Source organism: Rhinopithecus bieti, unplaced genomic scaffold (assembly GCF_001698545.2).
Source record: "Rhinopithecus bieti isolate Rb0 unplaced genomic scaffold, ASM169854v2 scaffold_20206, whole genome shotgun sequence".
Lineage (NCBI taxonomy): Eukaryota > Metazoa > Chordata > Mammalia > Primates > Cercopithecidae > Rhinopithecus > Rhinopithecus bieti.
This window is the reverse complement of record NW_016810187.1, coordinates 468,682-481,069: the sequence shown is the minus strand read 5'-3', so window position 1 is coordinate 481,069 and position 12,388 is coordinate 468,682. Positions and strand designations below refer to the sequence as shown.

At 35.0% G+C, this 12,388-nt stretch overlaps 1 protein-coding gene across 14 annotated transcripts in view; it reads right to left on the bottom strand.

Annotated features, from left to right (window-relative positions):
• UCHL5 (ubiquitin C-terminal hydrolase L5) overlaps positions 1–12,388 on the bottom strand; it is a 36,965-nt gene that overhangs the window by 17,376 nt on the left and 7,201 nt on the right. For 8 of the 14 annotated variants that reach the window (XR_001889091.1, XR_001889092.1, XM_017891582.1 and 5 more), the window contains exons 4-9: positions 11,007–11,112; positions 4,240–4,365; positions 4,096–4,157; positions 3,887–4,017; positions 2,333–2,396; positions 2,122–2,202 (exon numbers count right to left, since the gene is read on the bottom strand). Coding sequence is in view for 11 of the 14 variants with exons in the window: in XM_017891582.1 (XP_017747071.1) it covers positions 2,122–2,202; positions 2,333–2,396; positions 3,887–4,017; positions 4,096–4,157; positions 4,240–4,365; positions 11,007–11,112 (570 nt within the window). In the remaining 3 variants the exon portion in view is untranslated. The remainder of the gene's footprint in view (positions 1–2,121; positions 2,203–2,332; positions 2,397–3,886; positions 4,018–4,095; positions 4,158–4,239; positions 4,366–11,006; positions 11,113–12,388) is intronic. The other 6 variants (XR_001889093.1, XM_017891588.1, XM_017891592.1 and 3 more) reach the window with 1 other exon arrangement.

Genomic DNA, 12,388 nt, shown 5'->3' with positions numbered 1-12,388 from the left:
AAAAAAAAAAAAGATCCAAAGTCTTACTTTTATAGATATAGAGAAAATTATAATAAAATTTATATGGGAAGGCAGAGGAACTATAATAGTTAAAACAATTTTCTAGAGAAGAATACAATGAAAGGCATCCATCTACCTGATTTCAAGACTTATAATTACAGTAATCTACACAATGTAGTACTTGCAGAGGAACAGATAAATGGAACAATGGACAGAACAGTGAGCCCAGAAATAGACCCACACAAATATGCTCCATTTTTGCAAAGGTGCAGGAGGAATTCAGTGGAGGATGGATAGCCTTTTCAACTATTGGTGCCTGAGTAATTGAATATGCACAGGCAAAAAAAAAAAAAAATGACCCTTGACCTAAATGTCATACCATATACAAAAATTAACTCAAAATACATCATAGACTTACACGTAAAACATTAAACTATAAACTTTTAAGAAAATAACACAGGAAAAAAATATTTGGTCTCTACATCGAGACAAAGAATTCTTAGACTTGACAACAAAAACATAATTCATTGTGTGAAATATTGATAAACTGTACTTCATCATGATTAAGATCTTTTGCTCTGTGAAAGACCATTTTGGGAGTACGAGGGGATGGGCTACAGACTGGGAAAAAATATTTGCAGGCAATGTGTTTGATGAAGGATTAGTATCTAAAATACGTAAAGAACTTCAGGCTCAAGAGTCAAAAAAACAATCCAATCAGAGAATGAGCTAAAGGCACAAAAAGATTTTCAATATCATTAGTCACTGGGGAAATGCAGATTAAAACCACAATGAAGTATCACTATACATCTGTCAGAATGGTTAAAATAAAAATGGTGATAGCATCAAATGCTAAAAAGGACGCAGAGGAACTAGACCATTAATATATTGCTGGTAGAAATATAAAATGATCCAATCACTCCGGAAAAGAATGTGGTAGTTCCTTAAAAGAATAAATACCCATTTACGATGCAATCCAGCAATGACACTCATGGCATTTATCCCAGAGAAATGAAAACTTGTAGTCACAAAAAATCTGCACAAAAACGTTTATTGTAGTTTTATTCGCAGTAGCCAAAAAATAGAAAACAATCCAGATGTCCTTCAATGGATGAACAGGCAAAAAAATGGTATATCCATATCACAGAATACCATTTATGAATAAAAAATGAACTACTGATACACTTAATAACTTGGATGAATCTCCAGAGAATTAAACCGAGCAAAAAAGCTAATGCAAAAAGGTTACATATTGTAAAATTCATATATAGCTTTCTTTAAATCACAAAAATTATAGAATTAGGGATTAAGGAGTGAAGGAAAGGGAAAGGCAGTAGGGGAGACAAGTGGTTGTGCCTAAAAAGAACAACATAAGGGATCTTTGTGGAGAGCAAATTTTGCTGTATCTTGACCACATCAATGCCAGTATCTTGGCTGTGATATTACACTATAGTTTTGTAAGATGTTGCCATTGAAAGATAAAAAAACACACATGATGTCTCTGTATTATTTCTTACAACTGAATGTATATAATCATCTGAAATTGAATATATAATTACCCAGAAATAAAGAGCTTAATATTAAAATAAACCCTCAAAACAAAACTCTACAAAATAGCTATACAATTATCCAACAGTACAAAATATCTAGCCGGGTACCGTGGCTCATGCCTGTAATCTCAGCACTTTGGGAGGCCAAGGCTGGCAGATCACTTGAGGTCAGGAGTTTGAGACAAGCCTGGACAACATGGTGAAACCCCATCTCTACTGAAAATACAAAAATTAGCTGGGTGTGGTGGCATATGCCCATAATCCCAGCTACTCGGGATGCTGAGACACGAGAATCGCTTGAACCCGGGAGGCAGAGGTGGCAGTAAGCTGAGATTGCACCACTGCCCTCCAGCCTGGGCAACCGAGTGAGATACTGTCTCAAAAAATAAAAAAAATAAAAATAAATAATTATTTAACTTAATGGAAATCTGTATGTTTAACTTCTCTAAAGACAAGATGACATACTACTACATGAAATTTAGAGATTTTCTGAAACAGACTTCTTAAACGCATTAACCCAATCAAAAGTAGATGTTTGGCTGGGCACAGTGGCTCACGCCTGTAATCCTACCACTTTGGGAGGTCGAGGCATGCGGATGGCTTGAGCTCAGGAGTCTGAGACCAGCCTGGGCAACATGGTGAAAACCCGTCTCTACAAAAAATTAAAAAAAAAAAAAAAAAGTAGATGTTCAATGCACACTGCTAAAATAACAATAAAATACAAGTTTAAAAAATACTTAAAAAACAGAATATTATGCCAATAAGATTAGCTGAGCATTTACTTTTGTATCCTTTTTTCTATGACAGGCCTTACTGCACTGATCCAATCATCTTGATTGCATGCACCTAGAAAGAAATTTTAAAACAGTTAACACAAATAAAAATAAGAACAATCAACTTTAACATGCAAAAGTTTGGCCCCAAATATTTTTCTACAAATATTTTAACAAATTTAGAGCAGTAAAACTCTTCTTAGTATAATTATGTTGTTTCAATTCCATAAATAAATTTTATAACAGACATAGAAAAGTAAGCATTTTAAATAAAGAGGCAGCAGGTAAATCTGCGTTAGATAAACTATTGGTTCCACACATGTGGAATGGCAAAAAGTACAAACAAAATGAACCCATGTTAATTTTTTAAAAATCTAAAACAGTTTTAAAATCGAACAGTTTTATGAAGAGCCTGTAACATCAGATTCAACTAAAACAAGTTGTGTTGGACTTCAAACCTAATATTAAAAAAAGAAAAACAAAATTTAATGAAGTCATAATAAGGAGTTAAAATTATTTTGTGAACCTATTATTTCAGTAATCTTTCAGAGCCACAGATTGTACCCTCAACCTTGATAAGTGTTTATCATTTTTTGCTCAGCATTAGAGATGGGGTGGGATCAGAACAAATCTATGCTTTGGCACAAAGGATAACACATTCACGCACTATTTAAATAGAGAACTTTTAAGAAAAATATTTTCTTGATTGCAAAACAATAAACCTTATCCACTTCCAAAGGAAAATACTTCAATACAGATGACAAGAAATGTTTGCTATCCTTTATGAATGGGTTAAAAATGACAAGAATAACTATTTACGTTCATTAAGGGTAGTTTTTAAATGCTAAATGGAAAATAAAATATAAATTATGTAACCTATAGGTTAAAAACTAATTTTACTTGGGNTAATATTAAAAAAAGAAAACAAAATTTAATGAAGTCATAATAAGGAGTTAAAATTATTTTGTGAACCTATTATTTCAGTAATCTTTCAGAGCCACAGATTGTACCCTCAACCTTGATAAGTGTTTATCATTTTTTGCTCAGCATTAGAGATGGGGTGGGATCAGAACAAATCTATGCTTTGGCACAAAGGATAACACATTCACGCACTATTTAAATAGAGAACTTTTAAGAAAATATTTTCTTGATTGCAAAACAATAAACCTTATCCACTTCCAAAGGAAAATACTTCAATACAGATGACAAGAAATGTTTGCTATCCTTTATGAATGGGTTAAAATGACAAGAATAACTATTTACGTTCATTAAGGGTAGTTTTAAATGCTAAATGGAAAATAAAATATAAATTATGTAACCTATAGGTTAAAACTAATTTTACTTGGGAAAACTCAAAGGCCTCAACTGAACTATGGTAGTCAACATGTCCTTCCTGTATATTAATATAACATACTGAAGAGCTTAAGGCCTTCATTATTTTATGTTGCCTCATAGTCACTTTTACCTTGAAAATTTAAGCAGCACTGTGACTAAAATGAGGGTAAATACCCAACAGATTTTCCTCTGTCAAAAGTGAAACATGAGGGACAGGAACTGCATTACCTAAATCAATCGGTCCTTCTCTTAATCCATCTAATTCATACAGTCTTCCATTAACAGGAACATAACTGACAAAATGAAAAGCATCTTCTTCTTTTGCTGATGTCTTCGTATCAAATTCAAACATTTGCTGTCTATAGTAAATAAAAAAATAGTGAGACTCAAAGAAGCAAAGAAAGAAACAGTATTTATTTAACATAAAGTCTCTTTACCTGGCGAAACTGTTGTGTACTTGTCGAATCACATCTGAATTGCTCAGTGCCAAGCCTTTCATCTAAAATAATTTTTTAAAGTAGCCTATTAATATACAAACTTTCACAAATATGACATTTTAGGAATAAAAAGGTTGTACTCACAGCTGCATCAAAACTTTGTGAAAATTCTTTAAACTCCGATAATGTCTCGCCTAAATGGACATCCTGGTGGGTACAGTTCAGTAAAACACTCACTATGGCTTGAGTAGCACAAGCATTATTAATTACCTAGAAAATATAAAAGTGAAGATATCAATGTGTTTAAAAAAAACAAAAAAGGGTTTTTAACCGGTGACAATGATCCCAAAACATGAACAGTTTTCAAATTGTATTTTATAAAGTCTCAGCATAAACAGAATAAATATGTTTAATGTCTATCCTAATCTATTTTCAGAAATTTGCTGCAATTCTGGAGTTGAAGATTCTAGGAAACTAAATGAACTCAATGAACTCATTATCAAAAACCAATCCAGTTAGGGTAACAAGACCAATCATCCTGATCGAAAACATAGCTGATTAAGCCAACAGAGCTTGTCCTCCTCTCCTATTCATTTCTTCCTAGACTCATTTCTACCTATTCAAATTCCATTCGTATTTTATTACTGAGCATAAGCTTCAAGTCACCTATGTGATTTTAGAGAAATTCTGAAACAACTCACATTAGTTTCTACCCTCATTTGAATTCCCAAACAGGGTATATAATGTCCACATATTTTTTTCACTCAATCATGTACAGTCCTTACATTGCTATCATCTAGCTGTTAATTGTTCATTTAATAAATTATCTGGATCTTACATTCTAGCCAAAGGAAAAAACATTTAGATAGTATTTACTATGTGCTAGTTACTTTTCTAGGCACTTCACATGTATTATTTCTTTTAATCCTCTCAACGACTTGTGAAGAAGGAGTAATATTATCATCTTCATTTTAAATTTCTAGAAGCTGAGGCACAGAAGTTAAGTGCCCAGGGGCACAAAGCCAATCTGGTTCTAGAATTTGTGTACGTAGCCATCATGCTAGGCTGTCTCTGCACATACATGTGGTCTCTCCAACAAGATTATAAACCACTTTATGAACAGCAGTTTCTTCCACATTGCCTAAGTAACTACAGTACTGATCATGAAGCTGGAAAGAACCTCAGATGATCAGTGTGAACACCAGCAAGGTTAATCATAGAGCTGAATAATTTTTTAAACTACAGCTTAGTCCTACTACAGTATTATGCTACTATATTGTAATTAGTCTTTCCAATAATGCTAATTAGCTTATGATTTTACATTTTAGTAAATTATCTATTTTTATCCTGCCTGATTTCAGAAGAAAAAAATTCAGTTATTTTCCTTCTTTAATTCTTATAATTCTCTATTTCCCATGTTGGTAGAGGTTTTTAAGGTCTTATGACTTATCTACCAGTTCCTGAACTGCTGACTGAAGTATATTTGAGAAATTCCTTGATAAGACTACACTCTCCATTACAGAACAGTCTCGTACTCCTACTTCTCAATAACTATAATAACATCACCATGCTTCTATAATTCTTCTCTTTAAGCATTTTGTATTCAAAACTGTCTTAAAATTGATAAATCAGGAAAAAGTAGTGATAGATCAAGAATCCAATTAACATTGCTGCTGATTTATACGAGTAAATATTTTGACCTGAATCACAGTTTTTCAGTAAATTTGGATGAAAACTTTAATGATGAAAGAGGACTTCATAAATGTGGTTAACTAAAACACTGTAACACTTAGTACTCCCTTATCTTAGGTCAAAATTATCTAAGGTGAAATTATCTGAGGATAGCACAGTGGGAGGAGTAAAGTTAGAAGTTACAATTTATACTTATTAACACATTCTTTCAAAATCAAGACACCTTAAAAATATAATATATACCCAATGTTAAACTAGGCAGTGAGGCTACAGCAAAAAATATTATCAAACATTTCTATAATCTAAGGACTTTGAATCTGTAATCCATTATTTTAGGATTTTAAGAAGTAGAAAAAATTCTTGTGGTTACTTGCTTTTTTGATGTCAATAATAATTTACACTGTCCATGATATATCAAAGCTCATTTTGTATGTGTGTGTGAGAAGAAAAGTTACAATGTACAAGCGTATGAGAATATTGTCTTCAAGTTTTAAAATGAGTTTAGTGCCACCAAGTGGTTATGCTATACATAGTACAAAATTAATAAAAAACAGAAAAAAAAATTTTTAAAGTGTATAGCCATTCATTCATTCATTCATTCATTCAAATAATACTTAACTGAGCAACTACTATGTGCCGGACATTGTAATAAATGCTGAATAGTGAATAAGAAAGATGTGGTCCTTGTCCTCATAAATCTCACATAAAAATAATCTTATATATAGTCAAATAAAGTTCTATTTGAAATAACTTTAACTCATGTCACAAAAAATCTATTGCAGTATGAACTATTTAGGTAGTTCTCAACTTTAAAAGTCATGTTTTTTTTTTTTTTTTGAGACGGAGTCTAGCTCTGTCTCCCAGGCTGGAGTGCAGTGGCCGGATCTCAGCTCACTGCAAGCTCCGCCTGCCGGGTTTACGCCATTCTCCTGCCTCAGCCTCCCGAGTAGCTGGGACTACAAGCACCCACCACCTTGCCCAGATAGTTTTTTGTATTTTTTAGTAGAGACGAGGTTTCACCGTGTTAGCCAGGATGGTCTAGATCTCCTGACCTCGTGATCCGCCCGTCTCGGCCTCCCAAAGTGCTGGGATTACAGGCTTGAGCCACCGCGCCCAGCCAACTTTAAAATCTTTAGCTTATTCTAAGTGTCCTATTTTAACTCTCGCTTTTAAGGTATTTTAAAATAAAGCAGTAGAGTTCAATAGAAATGAGGCTACAGCACAGGATCTCAAGGAGGACTGACCCAGAACCTTAAGAGTTTGGTTTGAATTCCTTTGCCAGGATATATAGTCTTTAGTTAATCAGGACACTTCTACTCCCTATTTCTTACACACAATCCAATTCACACATTCATGATGACAATCTGATATTGAAGGCATTTGATTTTGTAATCCCCAGACTAGAGAATAATTTCTTTTCAAAGCTTATACAAAAGAAGAGTAGATGTCCGGAGGGATAACATAAAATAGCTTAAAGTACTGCCTATATAAATTATAGTCAATCAAAAAACAAGCAAGGGGAAAGGATTCCCTATTTAATAAATTATGTTGGAAAACTGGCTAGCCATATGCAGAAAACTGAAACTGGACCCCTTCCTTACACCATATACAAAATTAACTCAAGACGGATTAAAATTTTAAGAGTAAGACCTAAAACCATAAAACCCTAGAAGAAAACCTAGGCAATACGATTCAGGACATAGGCATGGGCAGACTTCATGACTAAAACACCAAAAGCAATTGCAACAAAAAACAAAATTGACAAATGGGGATCCAATTAAACTGAAGAGCTTCTGCACAGCAAAAGAAACTATCATTGGAGTGAACGGGCAACCTACAGAATGGAAGAAAATTTTGCAATCTATCCATCTGAAAAGGGCTAATATCCAGAATATACAAGGAACTTAAACAAATATAGAAGAAAAAAACAACCCCATCAGAAAGTAGACGAAGTATATGAACAGACACTTTTCAAAAGAAGACATTTATGCGGCCAAAAAACATATGAAAGAAAGCTCATCATCTCTAGTCATTAGAGACATGCAAATCAAAACCACAATGAGATACCATCTCACGCCAGTTAGAATGGTGATCATTTAAAGTCAGGAAACAACAGATACTGAAGAGGATGTGGAGAAATAGGAAAGCTTTTACATTGTTGGTGGGAGTGTAAATTACTTCAACCATTGTGGAAGACAGTGTGGCAATTCCTCAAGGATCTGGAACTAGAAATACCATTTGACCCACCAATCCCATTACTGGGTATATACCCAAAGCATTACAAATCATTACTATAAAGACACATGCACACATATGCTTACTGCAGCACTATTCACAATAGCAAAGACTTGGAACCAACCCAAATGTCCATCAATGTTAGACCACTTATATACCATGGACTACTATGCAGCCATAAAAAAGGATGAGTTCATGTCCTTTGTGGGGACATGGAGGAAGCTGGAAACCATCATTCTCAGTAAACTAACACAGGAATTCTCAGTAAACTAACACAGGAATAGAAAACCAAACATTCTCAGTAAACTAACACAGGAATTCTCAGTAAACTAACACAGGAATAGAAAACCAAACACTGCATGTTCTCACTCGTAAGTGGGAGTTGAACACTGAGAACCACTGAGTGCGAACCACTCAGTGAGAACACTGAGGAATAGAAAACCAAATACCACATGTTCTCACTTGTAAGTGGGAGTTGAACAATGAGAACATATGGGCACAGGGAGGCGGGTGAGGGGCTAGGGNGAGTGCAGTGGCCGGATCTCAGCTCACTGCAAGCTCCGCCTGCCGGGTTTACGCCATTCTCCTGCCTCAGCCTCCCGAGTAGCTGGGACTACAAGCACCCACCACCTTGCCCAGATAGTTTTTTGTATTTTTTAGTAGAGACGAGGTTTCACCGTGTTAGCCAGGATGGTCTAGATCTCCTGACCTCGTGATCCGCCCGTCTCGGCCTCCCAAAGTGCTGGGATTACAGGCTTGAGCCACCGCGCCCAGCCAACTTTAAAAATCTTTAGCTTATTCTAAGTGTCCTATTTTAACTCTCGCTTTTAAGGTATTTTAAAATAAAGCAGTAGAGTTCAATAGAAATGAGGCTACAGCACAGGATCTCAAGGAGGACTGACCCAGAACCTTAAGAGTTTGGTTTGAATTCCTTTGCCAGGATATATAGTCTTTAGTTAATCAGGACACTTCTACTCCCTATTTCTTACACACAATCCAATTCACACATTCATGATGACAATCTGATATTGAAGGCATTTGATTTTGTAATCCCCAGACTAGAGAATAATTTCTTTTCAAAGCTTATACAAAAGAAGAGTAGATGTCCGGAGGGATAACATAAAAATAGCTTAAAGTACTGCCTATATAAATTATAGTCAATCAAAAAACAAGCAAGGGGAAAGGATTCCCTATTTAATAAATTATGTTGGAAAAACTGGCTAGCCATATGCAGAAAACTGAAACTGGACCCCTTCCTTACACCATATACAAAAATTAACTCAAGACGGATTAAAATTTTAAGAGTAAGACCTAAAACCATAAAAACCCTAGAAGAAAACCTAGGCAATACGATTCAGGACATAGGCATGGGCAGACTTCATGACTAAAACACCAAAAGCAATTGCAACAAAAAACAAAATTGACAAATGGGGATCCAATTAAACTGAAGAGCTTCTGCACAGCAAAAGAAACTATCATTGGAGTGAACGGGCAACCTACAGAATGGAAGAAAATTTTTGCAATCTATCCATCTGAAAAAGGGCTAATATCCAGAATATACAAGGAACTTAAACAAATATAGAAGAAAAAAACAACCCCATCAGAAAGTAGACGAAGTATATGAACAGACACTTTTCAAAAGAAGACATTTATGCGGCCAAAAAACATATGAAAGAAAGCTCATCATCTCTAGTCATTAGAGACATGCAAATCAAAACCACAATGAGATACCATCTCACGCCAGTTAGAATGGTGATCATTTAAAGTCAGGAAACAACAGATACTGAAGAGGATGTGGAGAAATAGGAAAGCTTTTACATTGTTGGTGGGAGTGTAAATTACTTCAACCATTGTGGAAGACAGTGTGGCAATTCCTCAAGGATCTGGAACTAGAAATACCATTTGACCCACCAATCCCATTACTGGGTATATACCCAAAGCATTACAAATCATTACTATAAAGACACATGCACACATATGCTTACTGCAGCACTATTCACAATAGCAAAGACTTGGAACCAACCCAAATGTCCATCAATGTTAGACCACTTATATACCATGGACTACTATGCAGCCATAAAAAAGGATGAGTTCATGTCCTTTGTGGGGACATGGAGGAAGCTGAAAACCATCATTCTCAGTAAACTAACACAGGAATTCTCAGTAAACTAACACAGGAATAGAAAACCAAACACTGCATGTTCTCACTCGTAAGTGGGAGTTGAACACTGAGAACCACTGAGTGCGAACCACTCAGTGAGAACACTGAGGAATAGAAAACCAAATACCACATGTTCTCACTTGTAAGTGGGAGTTGAACAATGAGAACATATGGGCACAGGGAGGCGGGTGAGGGGCTAGGGGAGGGATAGCATTAGGAGAAATACCTAATGTAGATGATGGGTTGATGAGTGCAGTAAACCACCATGGCACATGTATACCTGTGTAACAAACCTGCACATTCTGCACATGTATCCCAGAACTTAAAGTATACAAAATATATACATATATATTAAGTTAAACACAAAAAAATTATTGTCAATCTTCATTGAGTCATAGCTACTGCAATATAAATTCATAAATTTTTAATTTTTTTAATAGTCAAGGAAAAAGTTTGAGATTGTAACAGTAGCTTTCCCACAAGAAAGTGATACTGAAAAAAATATAAATGTTTTGCTCATGAAGACTCTATAAAGAAAGATACACAGAAAAAAGGGATGAACACCAGAAAAATAAAATAGTAAAGGAAAAAATCATTTTATACTGGAGTATCAGAGAAAGTTTTTTTACGAATGTGAAATTTTAATAGGGGTTTGAAAGTTTGGTAGGAACTAGAGAATAGAGAAGTAAATTCATTTTAAAAAGTGAGAACAGTTTGAACAAAAGAACAAATTAAGATGTTTGATGTGCTTGTTGTTCAAGTGAGAGTCTTGTTTATAAAAAGGGTTGCTCTTGAGACTTTTCAGAGTATCCAAGGACCATACCTGCTTAGCAAAAAATATCGTGTCAAGTCGGGAGTCCTGAACCACAGAGCCTGCTGGTTCTTCTCCTGGCTGCCACTTGAAAAGAAAAATTAACCCATGAACTGGCCTACAAAACAAAATACAAATTAGTGACAAACCCTGCTCCTTTCATAATACATTGTTAATCTATAAAATGTTGTCAGTTATTTAACAAATATAATGCAAATGAAGTAATTATAGGAAATTTTAAAAGATCACTATTGCCATTCATAGTCACTAGGCTATTGCCTTAGAAGACACTAATACAACTTAAAATTATATCAGTTAAAATAAAATTATAGTGAAAGGTTTACTCTCAAATCTGTAGACTATTCATTTCTACCCAATATCACCTCAATTAAAAAAATAAGAATACAGTAAAACCAGAAGCTGGTTGAACTCCAAAATATATAAAGTTCATGTAACATGTTTATAGATAAATGGCTGATAGCATATATTCTCTATATTAAATATAGGAAGTAACCTTCATATATTATTCATGAAAAATCCTCATATTGCAGTATGAATTGATGCTACCATCCCATACATAATGAAATCATCCACTTTCCTAAAGAAACTGTTTTTGAGCACAAAACATTAAATCACTACTTTGAAATTCCTTCTAGTCTATCTATCACAACTGCCTCCCACTCCACAAAAAAACTTTTCCTGTCCTCAGAGCTGGGTGTGTTGTCTCAAGCCTGTAATTCCAGCACTTTGGGAGGCTAAGGCGGGCAGATTACTTGAGGCCAGGAGTTTGAGACCAGCCTGGACAACATAGTGAAACCACATCTCTACTAAAAAAACAAAAACAAAACAAAGAAATTAGCCAGGCCTGGCAAAGCGCGCCTGTAATCCCAGATACTTGGGAGGCTGAGGCAGAAAAATCACTTGAACCCGGGAGGCAAAGGTTGCAGTGCGCTGAGATCACACCACTGCACTCCAACATAGGTGACACAGTGAGACAGTTTAAAACAAACAAACAAACAAAAACCAAAACTTCCTCCTTTTTATTTGATTCAATTTTATTTTAGACACGGGTTCTCACTATGTTGCCTGGGCTGGACTTGAGCTCCTGGGCTCAAGTATCTCCCCGCCTCAACCTCCTGAGTAGCTACAACTACAAGCATACGCCACCATGTGTGGCTCCTATCTTTTTAAAGACAGTTCAAATGACGCATTTTTAATTAACCTTCCCTGATGTTAGCCACAAATGATCTCATTTCATCTAAGGTGACTGCTCTTTTTACGGGGAGGAGAAAGGTAGGAAGAAGAAAACTACCTATCTCCTTCTTACTATTAACAACAGTTGGCATATCCCTAAGTTCCTATTTTCCTTTTTTTTTTTTTTTTTTTTTTTTTTT